Source organism: Corylus avellana, chromosome ca2 (genome assembly GCF_901000735.1).
Source record: "Corylus avellana chromosome ca2, CavTom2PMs-1.0".
In the NCBI taxonomy this organism is placed as follows: Eukaryota; Viridiplantae; Streptophyta; class Magnoliopsida; order Fagales; family Betulaceae; genus Corylus; species Corylus avellana.
The window spans coordinates 24507203-24528712 of NC_081542.1; the positions used below are offsets into that span (position 1 = coordinate 24507203).

General features: G+C 37.1%; 1 protein-coding gene across 1 annotated transcript; it reads left to right on the top strand.

Annotated features, from left to right (window-relative positions):
* Window positions 1–246: 246 nt before the first annotated feature.
* On the top strand, window positions 247–4817 carry LOC132172724 (disease resistance protein RPM1-like). The gene is made up of 2 exons (XM_059584281.1): window positions 247–3050; window positions 4322–4817. The coding sequence occupies exons 1-2, from the start codon at window positions 247–249 to the stop codon at window positions 4815–4817; spliced, it is 3300 nt and encodes a 1099-aa protein (XP_059440264.1).
* Window positions 4818–21510: the final 16693 nt, after the last annotated feature.

Here is a 21510-nt window from a genome sequence, read left to right on the forward strand (position 1 = left end):
TCATTTTAGTTTGGTGTTTCTCTTCCATAATTCTTGTGTATCTAAGTTACAGTTACACTTTTTAATGATATTTTGATTTCTTAAAAAAAAAAAAAACAAAAACAGTTGATTTCTTAAAAAAAAAAAAACAAAAACAGTTCTTAGTCAGTGTCATGTCCTGCTATGCGCTTGGGATGTGTCAATTAGCCCAAATTCTTTTCTAACAGTGACAATATCATTCACTAGGTGAAGATCAGAGAGGAAACCATGACCGAAACCGTTGTGATCCTTGTCATCGACAAGCTGGTTCAGCTAATCGTTCATGAATCAAAACTGCTAAAGGGAGTCCATCAAGAAGTTGTGGACATTAGAGATGAACTGGAGAGCATCCAATGTTTCCTCAAAGATGCAGATAAAGGAAACCTGCAAGATGGCATCAAGATGTGGGTGAAACAAGTGAGAGAAGCAGCCTACCATATAGAAGACGTAATAGATGAATATGTTCTTCAAGTGGCACAACATCGTCATCAGCAAAGTCTTATTGGTTTTCTCCACAAAATTGGCCACATACTTACAAAATTAAAACCACGTCATGACATAGCTACCAAGATTCACGATATCAAAATATCAATCCGTGAAATCAAAGAAAGAAGTGAAAGATATGGTTTTCGTTTCGTAGAGCAAGGATCAAGTAGCATTGAATCCAATGTTACATGGCATGACCCTAGAGTGGGTTCACTTTTCATTGAGGAAGTTGAAGTTGTGGGGATTGAGTCTACGAGGGATGAATTTGTAAGCTGGTTGGTGGGGGAAGCATCTAAACGCTCTGTGATGTCAGTGGTAGGCATGGGCGGAATTGGTAAAACAACTCTTGCTAAGAAAGTATATGAGAATGAATTAGTGAAAGGACATTTTGACTGTCATGTTTGGATCACAGTGTCTCAATCATACAACGTCCAGAAGATACTCATGTCCATGATGAAGCAAGTCTACCATGAAAATGAAATGACTCCATGGAAAATAGACATGATAGACGAGATCACACTAATTAGCCAGCTGAGGAAATATTTACAACAAAAGAGGTATGTTGTGGTTTTTGATGATGTTTGGAAGACAGAGTTTTGGGAAATTGTAAAGCATGCTTTACCATGCAATGACAGAGGAAGTAGGATTATTATCACAACACGAAGTGATCTCATTGGTGTATCTTGTAAAGAATCTTTATTCGATCAGGTCCACAAGCTACAACCTCTGTCTCAAGACAAGGCTTGGGAATTGTTTTGTAGAAAGGCATTCCAGTCCGAGTTTCAAAGGTGTTGTCCCAAAGAGTTGGTGAAACTGTCGATGGACATTGTCAAAAAATGTGAAGGCTTGCCACTTGCAATTGTTGCCATAGGTGGTCTTTTGTCAACAAAGGAAAAGGTGCCATTAGAATGGAAAAAGTTGCATGATAGCCTCAGTTCTGAGCTAGAATGTAATCCACACCTTACAAGTGTAACAAAAATTCTCTCTCTTAGTTATCATGATCTTCCGTGCTACCTAAAGTTTTGCTACTTGTACTTCAGCATTTTTCCAGAGGACTACTCAATCACAGGTGCAATATTACGTCAGCTATGGGTAGCTGAGGGCTTTATAAAAGGAAAGAAGGGAAAATCATTGGAAGATGTGGCAGTAGAATACTTGAGGGAGCTCATCCACAGAAACTTGGTTCAAGTTTCATTTGGGGAGCTTGATAATGAGATACATAGAAAGTATAGAATCCATGATCTGTTGCATGAAACCATCCTATCAAAGGCTGGAGAGTTGAATTTCTCTCAAGTTCTGGAAGCAGGTGATACCACTTCCCATGGTATAAGTCGGTGCCTATCCATCCACGATGCCAGAGAAGATGTTTTTGAGAGAAGTGAGTGCTCTCGGGTTCGTTCTGTTTTTCTCTTCAACATTAATAAAATGCCCAATTCTTTCATAGTTAAATTGTTCAAAAAGTTCAAGCTTTTGAAAGTGTTAGATTTTGAAAATGCTCCTATTGATTATCTTCCTCAAGAAGTGGGTAATTTATTCCATTTGAAGTACTTAAGTTTGAGGAGAACAAAAGTGAAGATACTTCCAAAGTCAGTGGGTATGCTATATAATCTGCTGACACTAAATGTCATGGAAACTGCGGTGCGTGAGCTACCAATTGAGATATTTAGGCTTTATAAGCTGAGACAGATTTTAGCTCATTCTCATGACCTAGAAATTGAAAGTAGCTTTTATTCATTTCGAGGAGTAAAAGTACCTGAAAGGGTTGGATGTTTAAAGGACTTGGAGGCCCTATCAATTATTGAGGCAAATCATTATGGGGTTGTTTTATTTGAAGAGCTCAATAAGTTGAGTCAGTTGAGGACACTTGCTATTTCAAATATGACTGCAGAATTTGGGAGGACTCTTTGTACATCCATTCAAAATATGGCACACCTTAGACGGTTGAGTGTTTTCTCAATTAACGAAGATGAGATTATAGACTTACAATCAATTTCATCCCCACCTCCATTTCTAGCGCATATCACTCTATGGGGTCGATTGAAGAAGTTGCCCAATTGGATTCCAGAGCTTCAAAATCTACTCACACTAGTCTTATTTTTCTCATCATTAGAGGAAGATCCACTACCCTATGTCCAAGCTTTGCCTAATCTAATTAACCTTACCCTCAATCATGTGTATGATGGGGAGCAGCTGCATTTTGATGAAGGCGGTTTTCGAAAATTGAAGAAGCTCACACTTAGAGAGTTGAAAACATTAAAGATGGTGGAAATAGACAGAGGATCACTGCCCAATCTTGAGCAACTAGAGATTGGACCATGCCCGCAGATGAAAGAGTTACCCGCTGGAATTCAACACTTGAAAAGTCTAAAGATTCTTGACTTCTATGAAATGCATGGAGAATTTGTGCTACGTATGCAGCCAGATGGAGGCGAAGATTATTGGAAAGTTAAGAAGGTAACTACTATCCGTCTCAGGTATAGGATTAAAGGAGAACGATATCAAATATATCAACTCGGTGACTCAGACTTGTTGGAGCATTTGCAAAGGTGAGTCTTGGAGGATCAAACTGCGATGCGGTTGAGTGATAAACAAGGTATGCGCCTTTAGGCCATAGGATTTCCATGACTTTTTTTAAGTTATGCTATATGTAATGATAAAATTCTTTATATTATGTGGCTGCATAAGGCAGACTTGCATTGGCCGGTGAGGTCCAACCTAAGCTACAGTTTGAAATGTTACCACAACCTTTTACTTTTACACTTCAAATTGTGTTCCTTGTTTTTTTGTACTTATTTATTTGATATTTTCCATCTCTATCTAGGACCATAAAAATTTTGTGGAATTTTGAGCCAAAAAGCAGAAGCATCCGTCAATTCTTCAAAAGAAAAAAAGAAAATTAAGAGTATCTATTCCTCATTAAGAAGAATAACTATTCAGCATGAATAGTTCCTGCGAATAATAAAGTAACCAAATGAATGAACTAACAATTTTATTTTAAGCTATAATTTGCGTACAACCAAGCCTTCAACGAGTAGAAAGAATTCAATTTTCAACCTACATAGCTAGGTCAAACATGAGGTATACCATTATACAATTCGTGCAAAAGCTAAATAAGCTAAATGAGAAAAGAGTGTTAGAATTTCATGTACGGTGGGATATTATTTTAAATAAGAATGGTAAAAGTGATTAGTATCACACTAGTGATAATAAGTTTAGAACTGTCTCAACATGCTAATCTATGTTGTCACACCATGTTATTGACAATAAGACTCACTATGGACTAGTACAATTTTCTTTTCTTTCTTTTTTTTTTTAATTTTTTTTAATTTTATATATATATATATATTTGAACCAGGATACACGCAAGTATGCAACCAAGAAGGATACTTTCATTGAGCTAAAGGATAGAATTTTGGCTAAGGTTTCTGGTTGGAAAGCCAGACTTTTATCCCAAGAAGCTAGGACTACTCTTGTGAATTCTATGGCTAATGTTATTCCTTCTTATATTATGTCTCTTTTTCTCTTGCCCAAGTCCCTTTGCTCTGAGATCAATTCGATTTCGAGAAAATTTTGGTGGGGTTTTCCTCAAGAAAAGAAACATAATCTCTCATTCCTTTCATGGGATAGTATTTGTCAGCCCAAGTCCTTGGGTGGACTAGGTATTTGCTCTATGGATTGGTTGGAAAATGGTTTCAAATGATTCTCCTCTTTGGGTTGAAGCTCTTCATGCTAAATATCTTTAGAATGGGATTTCTTTTTTGGATGTTTCTCCTAACCCCTTATCTTCATGGTTTTGGAAAGGTTTGTTGAAGAACAGGAATGTGGTGGAAAATGGGGCTTGTTGGTCCATATCTGATGGGGAGAAAATTCATGTTTGGAAGTCTCCATGGATTCCATCCATGCCTAGCTTTAAGCCTAGGCCGAATGTGCATTTGGTGGAGTTACCTGATTTTTTTGTTGCTGACCTTGTTCTTTTAGGTTCACTTTCTTGGAGTGTTGATTTGATTCAAGACCTCTTTGATTCTACTTCAGTTCATAATATCCTTGGCATTCTTATTCCTCGAATTAGAACTGATGACAAATGGACTTGGGCCCCTTCTCCCTCTAGTATCTTCTCAGTAAAGTCTGCTCGTGAAATCTCATTGCCTATTTCTAGAAGGTCTTCTCCTCTGTCTTCTTCTGATTGGCAAGCTCTTTGGGGCCTTAAACTTCAAGCTATATTGAAGCATCTTCAATGGAAGGTTGCTTGGGACATCTTGCCTTCTAGGGCTAACATTGGGCGGTTCGTTGTTTCTGAGGATCCTTTGGCTTAGGTGTGCCCTTTTTGCAAAGGTCCTCTAGAGACATTATGCCACATTTTCCTGGAATGCGATTTGACTAGAATTCTTAGGAGGAGGTCTCCTTGGCCTTTCACTATTTCCTCTTTCTGCTCTAGGCCTATTTCAGATTGGATCCTTACTATATTTCCTACAGATAGGCTTGCCATTCCTTAGGTTGAAACTAGAAGATTTCAATTATTTGCTACTATTACTCTTGATTTTATTTGGTTTTCTAGGAACAAGTTGATCTATGAGGAAATTCAACATGTTCCAACAAAGGTTATTCAGCAAATATAAGTCTCTTTGGAGTTTCATATTTCAGCTTGGCGTGATGCAGCTCTCCCCTCTTGATGGCTCCGTGTTAAATGATAAAATATTCATATTTTAAGCCCTTAACATATATTTGTTAATTCCTTAGTTTTGTTATTTTATGCTATTTTAGTTCCTTTATGTGTTTTCTTTATTTTTCGTAGGTTTTTGGAAGAAAATGAAGCAAATCTGGAAGTATTGGGCTTAAAGAGCAAATTTGAAAAAAGTTGGAGGCTCTGGTAGTGCGATCGATCGCAGGGGACCTACGATTGAGCGCACTACAAGCGGAATGGCCAGACGAGCGCAAGGCGTGCGCTCTTGCGCACAAGCAGTAGCCTCCATCGCACCTATGATCGAACACCCAACACCAGAGATCGATCGTAGTCTTGCGATCGAGGGCGCAGCGGTTGCGATTGAGTGCACCCGTGCGTGAGGAGCAAGTCAGCCGCAGCCCTATTCTGGAAAGCGTTTTCTTTTAGGGTTTTGAAGCCTTGTGCGAACTATGGCTCAAACCCTACGATTTTTAGGGTTTCTAGAGTGTTCCTAAGGCCTATAAATAGACCCTTAAACCTTTAGAAGAAACACACAATTTCCAATGAGAAGAATTGGAGATCTTCAAGTTCAAGTTTCAGGTTTATTCTTTTCCTTTCTATGTTATTTTATGAAGATGTTTAACATCAAACTCATGTGTAACTAAATTACTTAGTAGGGCTAGATTAAAGCCCTAATTATGTTTATTTAATATTTCAATATTGGCGCCTTCTTAATATTCATATTGTGTTGCTTAACTTGATTAATTTCTGTTTTCTTGAATTCCTCATATGTATTTGTCTGATTAACATGTGCATGTGGTATGGATTAGTTAATTAAATCAATTTGGATGATCGAGTCCCCGGTTTAATAAGAGTAACAAAAGACATCCACACCGGATTCTTGGGTTAATCAACATGAGGGAACCGGAAGTAGCACTCACGCCCTAGGCTTCATGTGTTTGTCAATTTCCATAGATTTATACTTTCTTAAAGAATAACTTTGTAGACACCCATGCTAAATCCTTTAAAAAAGAAAAGAATTAGAGTAGATGTTGTGTAAATTTTAACATACTCGCAAATGCACGAATTGTTTGCAATATAATGTTTTGCAAGTGCGAGATCGAATCCACAGAGAATTGTGTTTTTGAATAATAAATTTAAATCTAAACTAATTAAATCCTAACCTAGTTCCAAAAGAATTTTGAATTTTGGTTTTAAAAATTAAAGAACAAAACATAAACTAATTAAAATAAACTAAGAGATAAAATACTAAGGTTTGGGAATTCACACTCACCGAATCATAACAACATACTTCATGTTCATCAATATTAATCCGAAGTCCTCACAAATTAAATCTCATGTATGTTTTACTATGCTTAAAAAGATTAATCAAAATCATCTCATGTATCAATTCAGTGCACAAATCACAAAAGGAATCCAAATTTAATTGAAACACCAGATGTATCCGAAGAACAAATCACAAGGGATATCCAATTTTTAAGCAAATAAAACCAAGCAATCAATTATGTGAAATTATCTTAAATCATGAAGTGTATCTTTGAATCACAACAAGATATCCAAGAATTATTCCACACATTGAAAAGAAGTAAAACAATTAAAATTAAGCTCAATAAAATTGGAATAATAAAAAATTACATAAAAGTAAAGTTGTTCTTCATTGGTGAGGCTTCATCCACAACCTTAGTTGGGAATTTAACTCCACATAAATAAAATTAAAATCTAAACCTAAACCTAAACCTAAAGAAAAACTAAACCAAAGAGAAAAGTTGTAGAATTTTGCTCTCTGGACTTGTGTGTTTTTTCTTGAATGCAAAGAGGAGTATTTATAGGCGTAGAGAAGTCCTAGAAGCCCTATTAAACCTAGATAATTTGGAGGTCTGTCTCCCAGTCAAAATAGAAATCTGAAATCGTAATAGGATTTGTCCAGATTTGTGTCCTTTTATTGCGGGGCGATTTTAGCATAGTAACCTTCCGAATTAGGAAAATCCTATTTCACAATGAACTGTATTAGTTTGAGTTAGCTTTCTAATACCGCTTAAATCACCTCAATCCGATACTTCAGAAAAAAGTTATGGTCAAAATACTGAAACATGTTCAGAATCTGAATTTGAATCCAATTCGAAATTTTATCAAATCTGAAATTTAATCCAATCTGATTTAACCTTTTTTCTTGGATTTGGTTAAACTTAACCACATCATCTAGGTCTTCTCAAAGTCTACTTTATTCCAAACTTTACATTTTTCCCTTTAAAGCTATAGTTTTTCTTCAACAACCTACAAAATACTAAAAACACAAAATTAACACAAAACATTAAATAACGACTCAACTAAAGGATTAACTAATGTAAATAAAGGGGTCCAAGTATGTAATATTTGGCACTCATCAGTAGATACCCATGCCTAATTCGTTGCTTAGGAAAATCAATAGCTTAAGGAGTAGACACCCATACCCTTAGGTTGGCAAACATTAAATATTCATAATATGATTGGATCATTGGCATATTGTTATATTATCTAAGTATGATTAGTGGTGGATATCAATGCCCTACCTTTTAATATTATCAATTCAAAATCAATCTTTGTTGTGTTTTACTTACGAAATTTATTTTAAGCAAATTTTAGCAATCCTCGTGGGAATGATTTTGTACTTGCACCCTATACTACTATATTGATTTTGTACTTGCCTATTAATTTAGGTAGATATTTGCATAATAAGTTTATGGTGCCGTTGCCGGGGATTGCAGAAAATTTTGTTTAGAATTATTTTCCTTTAGTTTGGTTATTTTAATTTTTAGTTTTAATTCTGTTTTTATCAAAAATCAAAAATATTTTTCCGTTTCTTTTTATTTCTTTGTTTCTGTTCTGTTTCAGCTCTGCGGTGCTTGCATTATGTTACTACGATTGAGTGGAGACCAAGTGCAATCGAGCGCAATAACCTACGATCGAGCGCAGTTCCAGGGAGTATCCAAACAGCGAAACTGAAGCTACTGTGACTGGAGAGGCAAATCTTCTAATGCAAGGTTGTCGATCTCAAGCCTCAACCCTCTTTCCACTTGATCCAGAAATTGAGCGAACCATTCGGCAAAGGCCTAGAGACAACTCCGACACGAGAGAAGAAGAAGTTGAGGAAACAATGGAAGATATGCTAGAAAAACAGTGCGAAGGCGCATGAAACAGTCTTTCATCCCGAAAAACCTTAACCAGCCATCATGCATCGCCTATCAACTGGAGGTGGAAGGAAATTACTATATATCCCCGCAAATACTCAATGTTTTGACTCACTTGAGAGGCACAGGTACTGAGGATCCAAACTTGCATCTCAGGAAGTTCTTTGATCTCTGCAAGCTTCAGCGCATTCAAGGCCTAACTCCGGAGCGACTCAGGTTAGTCCTATTCCCTTTTTCCTTGAAAGACAATGCTAAGTTGTGGTATAATTCATTGCCTGCAGAATCCATTCATACTTGGGAAGAGTTGTCTAGTAAGTTCCTGAAGAAGTTTTTTCCAACTCAAAGGACAAGGCAGCTTAGAAGGGAGTTGCACTCGTTCCAACAAAGAGATAGAGATCTTTTCTTTGAAGCATGGGACCACTTTAGTGTGCTACTTCTTCAGTGTCCACACCACAACATACCTCAAGATGATCAGGTACAAATTTTTTATGAAGGATTAAATGATATTAACAAGGGTATTGTAGATATAGCTTGTGGAGGTATGCTGATGGAAAAGAGCAATGAGGAAGCCATCGAAATCTTTGAGACATTGAGTAAACACTCCCAACAATTCTCATCCAGAGGGAGGCAAGGAGTAAAGAGCAAGGACTTGCATGAAGTAAATAGCGGAGTGCAAAATCAGATGGTTGCCATGCAGAAGACATTAAATATGATTGTAAACTCCATGACTACTCAGAACATCTCTCCCATTCAGCCAGCTGCCCAACTCCAGGTATGTGCCATATCTTCTCATTTTGATCACACTACTGAGACTTGCCTTTTGTATTCATCTGCAGATCAGGAGCAAGCAAACTATGTGGGACAGAACAATTATCCTCCCAAGTGCAATCCTTACTCCAACACCTACGATCTAGGGTGGCGAAATCACCCCAATTTGTCATGGAGTAATAATCAGAATGCTCTGAACCCTTAAGGGCAGCAGAGAAACCCCCAACAAACAAGCCAACTAATTCAAGAGTCAAAGCTGAATGACCTAGAGAGTATGGTACGCACCCTGGTGACTTTGCAACAACAATTTATGACTAATCAAAAACAAATTCATACAAGGGCTGATCAAGCTTTTCAAAAAACCGATCAAGCCATTCAAAAACTGGAAGTACAGATGGGGCAAATGGCTAAGGAGCTTACTGAAAGAAACAATACCTAATCCAGGAGGCCTCCAGCAAGTTAAAGGTATAACAACTCTCAGAAATGGTAAGATCATAGGAGCTGATGAGCCTACACAAGCATCTCCAGACGAAGCCTCAACATCCAAGGTAAGTAAAATGGAGAAGGTGAATGCACCACCCTTCCCTCAAAGGTTAGTAAAGCCAAAGAAAGAAAAATAGCTTCTAAACATTTTTGAGACTTTGAGAAAAGTAGAGATTAACATTCCTTTATTAGAAGCAATTAAACAAATTTTCTCATATGCTAAATTTTTAAAGGATTGTTGCATTCATAAAAGGAAGTTTCAGGAGCATAAGACAGTGGCTTTAACGGAGGAGGTAAGTGCGGGTATTATTAAGAAAACTACCACCAAAGCTAAAAGATCCAAGTAGGTTTACGATTCCTTGCAGGATAGGAGACCATCTTTTTGAAAAGGCACTACTGGATCTAGGAGCAGGGGTTGACTTGCTGCTCTACACTGTATCTTAGAAGCTGGGTTTGGGGGAGCTTCAACCAACATCTATCACTTTGCAATTGGTAGACAGAAGCATCAAAAGACCAAGAGGTATACTTAAGGATGTCTTGGTAAAGGTAAGTGAATTCATTTTACCTGTTGATTTTATTGTTTTAGATATGGAAGAGTCCCATATACCATTGCCTATCATCTTAGGAAGACCCTTTATGAGAACTACTGATACAGAAATATGTGTGAAGAAAGGTATTGTGAGTATGAAGGTGAATGGTGAGAAGATAGAGTTCAAAATATTCGATGCATTAAAATTACCTCAAGATGATTTAGAATGCTTTAATGTCTGTATGGTCCAAAGCATTGTTGAGAAAGTTTTTCAGGCCCATCACATTAACCCGTTGGAGGCCACCCTCACCCATAGTTTCACAAGGCTGGACATTGAGCAAAAATCTGAAGATGTTACTGATGAAATTATTGAAGCCGTGCACCTTTTTGAGGCCTTTCCAAAATATCTAAGTAAGTACACCCTTCCTTTTGAGACTCTTGTGCCGACTAATACTACTCTTGTCCCTTCTATTGCCCAGGCACCAAGATTGGAATTGAAGCAATTGCCAGAGCATCTGACATATGCCTACTTGGGAGAAACAAAACATTACCGGTCATAATTGCTGCAAATCTCAATTTTGGGGAAGAAGAGAAGCTGTTGAGAGTTCTTAGAGAGCATAGAACTACTTTGGGATGGACCATTGCTGACATCAAGAGAATAAGTCTAGCCAAGTGCATGCATCAAATCTTCCTTGAAGATGAAGCAAAGCCAACCAAGGATGCACAAAGAAGACTCAACCCACATATGAAGGAGGTAGTCAAGGCAGAGGTATTGAGATTGTTGGATATTGGCATTATCTACCCCATCTCAGATAGTAAATGGGTAAAGTCCAGTTCAAGTAGTTCCAAAGAAGAGTGGGATCACAGTGGTGAAGAATGAAGATGATGAGCTAATACCTACAAGAATAACCACTAATTGGAGGGTATGCATTGACTACAGAAAGCTGAACAAGGTGACAAGAAAAGACCATTTCTCCCTACCCTTCATCGATCAAATGCTAGAGAGATTATCTGGCAATAGATACTACTGCTTCTTGGATGGGTACAGTGGCTACAACCAGATTGCAATAGCACTAGAGGACCAAGAGAAGACCACCTTCACATGTCCCTTTGGCACATTCGCCTACAGAAGGATGCCATTTGGATTATGCAATGCACCGGCCACCTTTCAAAGATGCATGATGAGCATTTTCTCAGATATGGTGGAGAAATTAGGACAAGAGTGTCCTCAAGAGATGTGAAGAATGCAACTTAGTGCTCAATTGGGAAAAATGCCACTTCATGGTTCAACAAGGCATTGTGTTGGGTCATTCTATTTCCAGCAAGGGCATTGAGGTGGATAAGGCCAAGATTGACATCATCTCCAAACTTCCTCCTCCTATGATAGGTGAGATGTTTTCTTGGACATGCCGGGTTCTATAGAAGGTTCATCAAGGATTTCTCCAAGATCTCTAGAACCCTCTGTGCATTGCTAGCCAAGGATGCTAAGTTTGAATGGACTGAAGAATGCATGATTGCTTTCAACACACTAAAAAAGTTGCTCACATTTGCACCAATAATGATGGCACCTGATGGGAATCTACCATTTGAGCTCATGTATGATGCCAATGACTTTGTCTTGGGAGCTGTCTTAGGTCAAAGAATCAATAAGGTACCTCATGCTATTGATTATGCTTCTAGAACATTGAATGATGCTTGGCTAAATTATTCTACTACTGAGAAAGAATTATTATCTGTCATAATTGCTTTGGAGAAGTTTAGATCATACCTGACTGATTCTAAGGTTATTGTATTCACTGATCATGTTGCCTTGAGATATTTGTTTGCTAAGAAAGATGCAAAGCCTAGATTGATCAGATGGGTATTATTATTGCAAGAGTTTGACCTTGAGATTAGAGACAAGAAGGGCAGTGAAAATGTGGTGGCAGATCACCTATCCAGGCTTCTTCATGAGGAAGAAGAAGATGAGCTTCCATTGAATGAAAATTTTCCAGATGAGCAGTTGTTTGCTGTTGAGGTCCAACTTCCATGTAGGGCTGTCAATTTTGACACGACCTGACAACCCGACATGAACATGACACGAAATTAGTGGTTTGGGTTTACATTAAACGGGTTTAGGTCATATACGGGTCGACCAGTGGGTGACCCGCCAGACCCGTTTGTTTGTTTTTTTTTTTTTTTTTTCCTTAACCTAACAGAATTAAAGAAAAAGACTAAAAGTTAAAAACGCACAGCACTGTTAGCACACTCGTTCGTCTCCTCCAAGGCCAGGCGCAAGCAGCAAGTTCCTGAGTTCCACTCCTCCAGTCCAGATCTAAAAACCCATTCCTCCCTCTCGGCCTCACTCCTCTCCTCACCGGACCTCACGCCACGCCACCGCCCACGCCACGCCCACACCACTGCCGGTCTCTCTTTCTCGCCGCTCCTCCACTTGTCAGTCATCAGACTCCTCACGTAGCCACGTCCCAACTCCCACGCCACGTCATCGCCACTCCTCACCTCCTCTACCGCCGCTCTCTCTCTTCAGTCTCTTGCTCTCTCAAATCTGATGCTCTGATTTTGTGGATTGTTGATGTTCACTTGTTTGGTGTTATTGTTAACGTATGGGTTAAGGTTAACGACATAAAGTTTTTTGTTTTTTGCTTTCGTTTATGAAAATCAAAGAGGATATTACTGGTTTGAAAATTTCTCTCTCATTTCTGTGACTTCTGTTTTTCTATCACACTCTCCATCTCTCGATCCTGTTTGGTGAACAATGAGCTACAACTGAAATAGGGAGGGTGATGGATTTCAAAGAAGAAGGGGAAATAGGGGACTAGGGGAGGGGATTTCAAAGAAACGGGTAAACGGTCTCACGGGTCGTGTCGGGTAACCCTTGAAAAACCCAGGTTCGTGTCGTGTCGGGGGGTCCGACCCGTTTAATAAATGGGTTGTGTTTGGGTATTGGTTAAACGGGTCGCAGGTACCAGCGGGTCCTAAACGGGTCGACCCGCTGACCCGTTTTGCCAGCCCTACTTCCATGGTATGCAGATATTGTTAATTATATAACTGCCAAGGTTTTTCCTCCAGGTTTGTCTAGTCAAGAAAGGAAGAGGTTGATGTCTACATCTAGACGTTACCATTGGGATGACCTCTATCTGTTCAAATTCTGCCCTAATCAAATCATTAGAAAGCGTGTCTCAGAGGAAGAGCACTTGAGCATATTGCAGCATTGCCATCAGTTTGCTTGTGGATCGGAGGACATTTTGGGGCCAAGAGAACAGCTCTTAAGGTATTACAATCTGGTTTGTATTGGCCTAATGTGTTTAAGGATGCCTTTTTGTTTTGCAGCTCTTGTGATAGATGCTAGAGGATAGGTAACATTTCATCCAGAAATCAAATGCCATTGCAAAATATTCAAGTGGTAGAGCTCTTCGATGTATGGGGTATAGACTTCATGGGTCCATTTCTTAACTCATATGGTTATTTATATATTCTTGTGGGTGTGGATGATGTATCTAAATGGGTTAAGGTTGTCCCCTCAAAGACTAATGATCACAAAGTGGTTGTGAAGTTTTTGTAGGATAACATCTTTGCTAGGTTTGGAACGCCAAGGGCAAAAATTAGTGATGGAGGCAGCCACTTCAACAATTATGCCTTTGCTTCTTTGATAAAGAAGTATGGGATCACACATAAGGTTGGTACTCCATACTATCCTCAAACCAGTGGTCAAGTGGAGATAAGCAATAAAGAGATCAAAAGCATCCTAGAAAGGACAGTGAATCCCAACAGGAAGGATTGGTCTTTGCGCTTGAATGAAGCACTATGGGCTTATAGGACTGCATACAAGACGCCTATCGGTATGTCCCCATATCGGTTGGTCTTTGGGAAAGCATGTCATCTACCTGTGGAGTTGGAGCACAGAGCACATTGGGCCATTAAGAAGTTCAACTTTGACATGAAACAAGCTGGTGACAAGAGGAAACTGCATCTAAATGAATTAGAGGAATTGAGGCGTGATGCTTATGAGAACGCCAAGCTCTACAAGGAAAGAACCAAGGCATACAATGACAAGCAACTGGTCAGGAAGGAGTTTTATGTGGGACAGAAGGTGTTGGTTTATAATGCAAGATTGAGACTTTTCAAGATGGTTTGGTCCCTGTATTGTCACCCAAGTGTTCCTTCATGGAGCTTTGGAGGTGCATAGCCCACAGAAAAACCAGTTATTCAAGGTGAATGAACACAGAGTACAGCTATACATTGAAATAAACTTTGCACCAAGAATTGAAGATTTGGCACTCCAATCTGTTCAATATGTAGAACAATAATATTGAAGCAGAACCACAGTCTGGCTGAAGACGTTAAACTTAACGCTCATGGGAGGTACCCCATAGTTTATCCTGTTATCTTTCTATTTATTTTTAAATTTATTTGTCTGTTTGTCTTTAGTTTTGTTTTTGTGTCCTTTTTATTTTGCAGGGACAAGTGTGCTTCATTTCAAGTTTGGCAGTATGCTATGAGCCATGCTATTCCAGACAATTTCATCCATATCCTGGGTAAATTCTTTCCATGTTATAGACATATTGGGGATAATGTGTAGTTTAAGTTTCGGGGTATGGGAGACACTTTACACACACTTTGTCCCAGTTTTATTTCATTTTTATTTTTGTTGTTTGTGAAAAGAATATATATATATATATATGCATGTTCATGTTTTGTCTTCAATTTTGGTTAATCTTAAGAATTGTGATTTGATTTCATTGGTGAGCTTAAAATTTTGAACACATGATCTGATGATAAAATTTTTCAGTTTGGTTACTTGCTTTAGGCAGTTGAGAATTCACATGTTGGATCTGATCTTACACAAGCACATTAGCACATAATTTGTGGGGTATGACATGAAGTCTGATGTGTGTGTTTCTATGTGATGAGTGCCAAATATTACATACTTGGACCCCTTTATTTACATTAGTTAATCATTCAGTTGTGCCGTTATTTAATGTTTTGTGTTATTTTTGTGTTTTTAGTATTTTGTAGGTAGTTGAAGAAAAACTACAGCTTTAAGGAAAAAAATGCAAAGTTTGGAAGAAAGCATACTTTGAAAAGACCTAGATGATGTGGTTTAAGTCTAACCAAATCCAAGAAAAAGGTTAAATCGGATTAAAGATCAGATTGGATTAAATTTCAAATTGAATAAAATTTCGGATTTGATTCCAATTCAGATTCTGCACACGTCTTAGTATTTTGACCATAACTTTCTACTCAAGTATTTGATTTAGGTGATTCAAGAAATATTGAAAAGCTAACTCAAAAAACTACAGTTAATTGTGAAATAGGATTTTCCTAATTCGGAAGGTTACTATGCCAAAATCTCCCTGCAATAGAAGAACACAAATCTGGACGAATCTTATTCCAATTTCAGACTTCTATTTTGACTGGGAGACAGACCTCCGAATTATCTTGGTTTAATAGGGATTATAGGACTTCCCTAAGCCTATAAATAGACCTCTTTGCATTCAAGAAAAAACACACAAATCCAGAGAGCAAATTCTACAGCTTTTCTCTTTAGTTTAGTTTTTCTTTAGGTTTAGGTTTAGGTTCAGATTTTATTTTTATGTGGAGCTAAATTCCCAACTAAGGTTGGGGATGAAGCCTCACCGATGAAGAACGACATCACTTTTATGTAAGTCTTTATTTATCCGATTTTATTGAGTTTTATATTTCAATTGTTTTACTTCTTTTCAATTGGATTAAATGATTCTTGGATATCTTTTGTGATTCAAGGATACACTTAATGATTTGAGATAATTCAGTATAATTGATTGCTTGATTTTATTTGCCTAAAAATTGGATATCCCTTGTGATTTGTTCTATGGATACATTAGGTGTTTCAATTAAAATTAGATATCTTTTGTGATTCACGGATACATCTAATGATTTAATTGATATTGGAATCCTTTTGTGATTTGTGCAATAAATGGATACATGTGATGGTTTTGATTAACTGTTGAAGCATAGTAAAACATATCTAAGATTTTAATTGTGAGAACTTCAGATAAATATTGATAAACATGGAGTATGTTGTTATGATTCGGTGAATGTGAATTCCCAAACCTTAGTCTTTATTTGTTGTTTTATTTTATTTAGTTTATGTTTATCCTTTAATTTTCAAAACTCAAAATTCAAACTTTTTTTGGAACTCGGTTAGGGTAAAATTAGTTTAGATATAAGTTGTTATTTCAAAAATACATTTCTCTGTGGGTTCGCCCTCGCACTTACAATCCATTAAACTACAAATGATTCGTGCACTTGCGAGTTAAATAAATTTGCACAACACTATATCTTGGGTGAAACTAGATGATCTTTTAGATGGATACTTTGGCGCGCGCGCACACACACACACACACACACACACACACACACACACACACACACACACACACATATATATATATATATATATATATATATATATATATATATATATGCCAAAGTATGGCTCAAACCCTACGATTTTTTAGGGTTTCTAAAGTGTTCCTAAGGCCTATAAATAGATCCTTAAACCTTTAGAAGAAACACACAATTTCCAAGGAGAGGAATTGGAGCTCTTCAAGTTCAAGTTTCAGATTTATTCTTTTCCTTTATATTTTATTTTATGAAGATGTTTAACATCAAATTCATGTGCAACTAAATTACTTGTTAGGACTAGATTGAAGCCCTAATTTTGTTTATTTAATATTTCAATATTGACGCCTTTGTGATAATCATATTGTGTTGCTTAACTTGATTAATTCCTGTTTTCTTGAATTCATCATATGTGTTTGTCTGATCAACATATGCATGTGGTATGGATTAGTTAATTAAATCAATTTGGTTGATCTAGTCCTGGGTTTAATAAGAATAACAAAAGAAATCCATACCGGGTTCTTGGGTTAATCAACATGGGGAACCGGGAGTAGACACTCATGCCCTAGGCCTCATGTGTTTGTTGATTTCCATAGATTTATGCTTTCTTAAAAAAAACCTTAGTAGACACCCATGTTAAATTCTTTAAGAAAGAAAAGAATTAGAGTAGACACCCATGCCTAATTCGTTGCTTAGGGAAATCAATAGCTTAAGGAGTAGACATCCATACCCTTAGGTTGGCAAACATTAATTATTCATAATATGATTGGATCATTGGCATATTGTTATATTATCTAAGTATGATTGGTGGTGGATATCAATGCCTTACCTTTTATTATTATCAACTCAAAATCAATCTTTGTTTTGTTTTACTTACGGAATTTATTTTAAGAAAAAATTAGCAATCCTCATGGGAATGATCTCGTACTTGTACCCTATACTACTATATTGATCTTGTGCACTTGCGAGTTAAACGTTCAATTATTTGCCTATTAATTTAGGTAGATATTTGCACAACACTCCCTCCCCGGTCAGGTTCTTTTAAAGGAAATTTTGATGTTGCAGTTAGAGGCAATTGGGCACTAGTAGCAGCCATGATCATGGATTGCTCAGGAAATATTGTTCTTGCTGCTAGTCAAAAACTCCATTCTTCGGATGTCCTCTTGGGTGAAGCTGCAGTTGCTCTTCTTGCCACTCGTTTGGCTTCTACTTCAGGTTTCAGATGTTTTGATTTAGAAGGTGATGCGCTTCTTGTGATTCTTGCTATGAATCAGCCTCATCTATTTTCTTCTTGGCAGTTTGCCGCTATTGTATCTGACATTGCTCTTGACCTATCCTCCTTTCAAAGCTGGAATGCTTTCAAAGTATCTAAATGTGCTAATTTCTATGCACATAGTTTAGCTAAATGGGCTGCTACCTACCTTCTGTTTGGTACCATTTCCTTAAGTTCTCCCATTCTCTCTTTCTTATGGATCAAGAGTGGGAAAGATCCCCCCCTTGTAGCCCTTTTCCCCATTTCAATTAGAAAAAAAAAAAAAGAAGAAAAAGTTAAAAAATGTCTCAACATGCTAATGTATGTTGTAACACCATGTTATTGACCACTAAGAGTCACTATGGATTAGTACAAAAATGTTTTTATACGACTTGTGAATTCGACATGAACTTAACATGAAATTAGCGGGTTATAGTTGAAGTTGACCTATATAGTCTTTATACCCATGTCTCGACACGATCTAAATCCGATCTAGGATATTTAGGCTGTCAATTTTTACACGACTTGTAAATCCGACATGAGCCCAACACGAAATTAACTGCTTAAAGTTGAAAGGTTTAACTTATTTAATTAAAAAAATTCATATTGAAGTTAATCTAAATAATGTTTTACCTATATTTTAACACGACTTAATTTGACGCTTAAAGACTAATTGCTGACTCTTAACTAGACAAAGCAACAAAACCCTCCAAATCTTCAACAAAATCAGAACCACGTATTTGGCACACATGGCAAGATTAGATTATCTCCTTTACGATCGGTGGAAAGAACGCATTGTTTATACATTGTCTTTTGAGTTGTATTGTTAACACGTTGTTTATACATTATCTTTTGAGTTGTATTGTTATTTTATTTTTTCCTTTTTTGTCAGCGACAACCAGAATTTTTGGTTGGTCGAAGGAAAAGAAGAACAAAGAAATACACTTAGAGCATCTCTAGCAGAGTAGTTAAAATGCTCATTATAACTATATTTAGCTATTATGAGCATTTTTTTGCATCTAGCAGATTAGCTCCATAGTAGCAATTTATTGTAGCACAATATTCAAGTTTTTTAATGTTTTTCTCTCTCTTCTCTCTCTCTCAACGCACTCTGGCTAAATGGGGATCTTTCTCTTCATCATTCTCGGCATCCTCTCAGCCAAAAGACCACCACCATCAAAATCGTAACATTGAATCGAACCAAACGTGGTGCAGAGCTGAAACCCCATCTTTCAACATCAATTTCTAGGGTTTCACTTTCTAGATTCACAACACTGGCATCGTTTTGGTGGAGAATTTTTGGTTGAAACCCCCATTTTTCTTTTCTGCAAAATTGTCTTCTTTGCTCGGTTGAACCCCCTCTTTCGTCCCTGCGGAGAGAGAGAGAGAGAGAGAGAGGCAAAGTGTTTAAGAAAACAATTAAAAAAAAAAAATGAATTCTCTATTTGGCTAAAACCCCATCTCAATCTCTTCCATGAGAATTGTGGCGGAGAATCGTGAGAGGGAGAGTTTAAGAAAAGAATAAGAAAATTCGAAAAAATAATATTTTAATCAAATAGAGAATAGAATAGATAATCTGTTGGAATTTATACGAAAAAATGAGCAGTTAAAATAGAGAATTGTACTTTTTTATTAGGTATGTTAAGATGCTCTAATACAATATACGATTCTTCAAATAATCTTTACCATTTTCCAAATCTCAAATGAGTTGCAAACATTGGTTGCGTGCATCCAGATTCAACGCAGGCCCAATTTACTTGTGTGTGCAATAAAGACTCAAGAGCAATTTGGATGTCAGGGACTGCAGCTAGACTTCTCGTACTGTGAGGTATGAAGAAATGGTCAAAAGGGACTGATTTTCCAAGGAGAATTAGTTATTTGAACAACTAGAAAGTCTCTAAAGGATCATACAACTATGGGAAAATAAAATTAGTTGAATCACCCACCAAAAGCAGCCATACCCAGCGTAATTCAAGGTAAAAGCTTCAAATTCCCCTACTTTCTGCAGTGTTCTTTGTGAGCGTAGATTTATTATTATTATTATTATTGTTGTTGAACGTATAAGCAAGTAAATTAAGAAACAGTGCAGGAGTGCGATCGAGCGCATTATTTAAATATTAATTAAATAATATTGATATTAATTTTTAGTTTATGTCTCTCTTAGTCCTTGCCTTTTGTTTTAATGTTTTTTTTCTTCGAACTAGGTGTATAATCCATCTTTGCAACGAGACATTTAGTTTAGTATATATCATATTTTGTATTGAGTTATATATAATTGTTTTTTATATAAAATTTAATTTGCAAAACGAAATTTACCACAAAATAAATCTAATTAATTCTAGTTGCTAAGGACTTCTTGCATGATGGACTTCTATTCTATTGTAAGCATGATCTTCTATTATAATTACTATTTTCTAAGCAAATAAGGATAGGGTATAAGGAATCAAAAAACTGAAAAAGGGTTGGGCTTCCCAACAACAAACTCAAAACAACAATACAATGTAGAAAATACAAGCAAATAGGAAATGAGCCAAAAAAATGGCTCCGTCTTCTGGATCTTGGTCAACAGACCCAGAAATGGCACCAACAAAGTGGTGCTTGAAACAAGCCGAAGATGTGACTAGCTTTGAAACATCAACACCTTCCGTAAGGAGGCCGTTGAAGGAGAGGCACTAAATTCCTATCTGGATCCATTGTAGGGGAGTCACAATGGTAAGCATGATGTTCTATTTGCATGTGGGACTTGTTGTTGGAGACTTCTTCTGTTGTTATACTTTCATCGACCATTATGCGTCTAATTGGAACTCTATCACACGTACATCGGAATAGGCGAACTTGAGATGATGAATTTGACTCATTTAATTAAATGGATATGACCGACTCGATAAATTTTGAGGCATACGGCAACAAATTTAAGTGAAACAGTTTTTATATTTAAATATTAATTAAATAATATTGATATTGACTTTTAGTTTATGTCTTTCTTAGTTCTTCTTGATTTTCTTAAAGTATTGATTAAATTTACTAATTCTTATAAGCTTAAGCGTTAGCTTTAGGAACAATCGGTGACTTAACGTGGTATTAAAGCCAAATGTCCTAAGATCAAACCTTGACTCCGTCAATTCACCCCATATCTATCCCTCTCATATATGTCAAACAATTTAGAGTTGTTTTGCCCTATTGTGGGAGCCTAAAACGCAAAGTCAATCTGCAGAAGAAAAGCAAACACATTGGGCTATTGCTTTTAAGGTGGAGGCATCCAATTTGGATTGACATTGGCATTAGAATCATGTTCCCCTGAGATTGGAATTAAAAAAGGGGCAGGACTAAGATCTTGTAAGTTGTAAGCTCTAGCTATCACCAAAGTCTTGCCTCCAACTTGAGTCAAAATTCAAATTCGTCGACTTTTTTGTTCATGGTTTGACTTATCTATTTTAAAATAGGAGGTCAGAGAGGCCCATACATGGGCAGTTGAGGATGAGAGGAAAAGCGGAAGTAAAGAGAGAGAAAAGATACAAGAGATTTTAGGGTGGTTCTGTGACGACCCGCTTGATTAAAACATGACTAAGTTTTTTTTTTAAAAGCATTACCCACAACAAAGCGGATTGTCACAGTGGCATGGCAATAAGGTAGTATGCCATGAACCCATGCATTAACCTGATTGACTAAATAATATGCCACACAGAGCTACATGCATCATCAAAGATTTGTCGGAGTTCATATCTTTGCAGCGGAAAATAAA

What these genes read in the sequence shown, in the direction of transcription:
- LOC132172724 (XM_059584281.1), top strand. Translation starts at nt 247, where the DNA reads ATGACCGAAACCGTTGTGATCCTTGTCATCGACAAGCTGGTTCAGCTA. An exon ending in TTGTTGGAGCATTTGCAAAG is followed by an intron (nt 3,051 to 4,321) that starts GTGAGTCTTGGA and finishes GTTGAAGAACAG; the next exon opens with GAATGTGGTGGAAAATGGGG.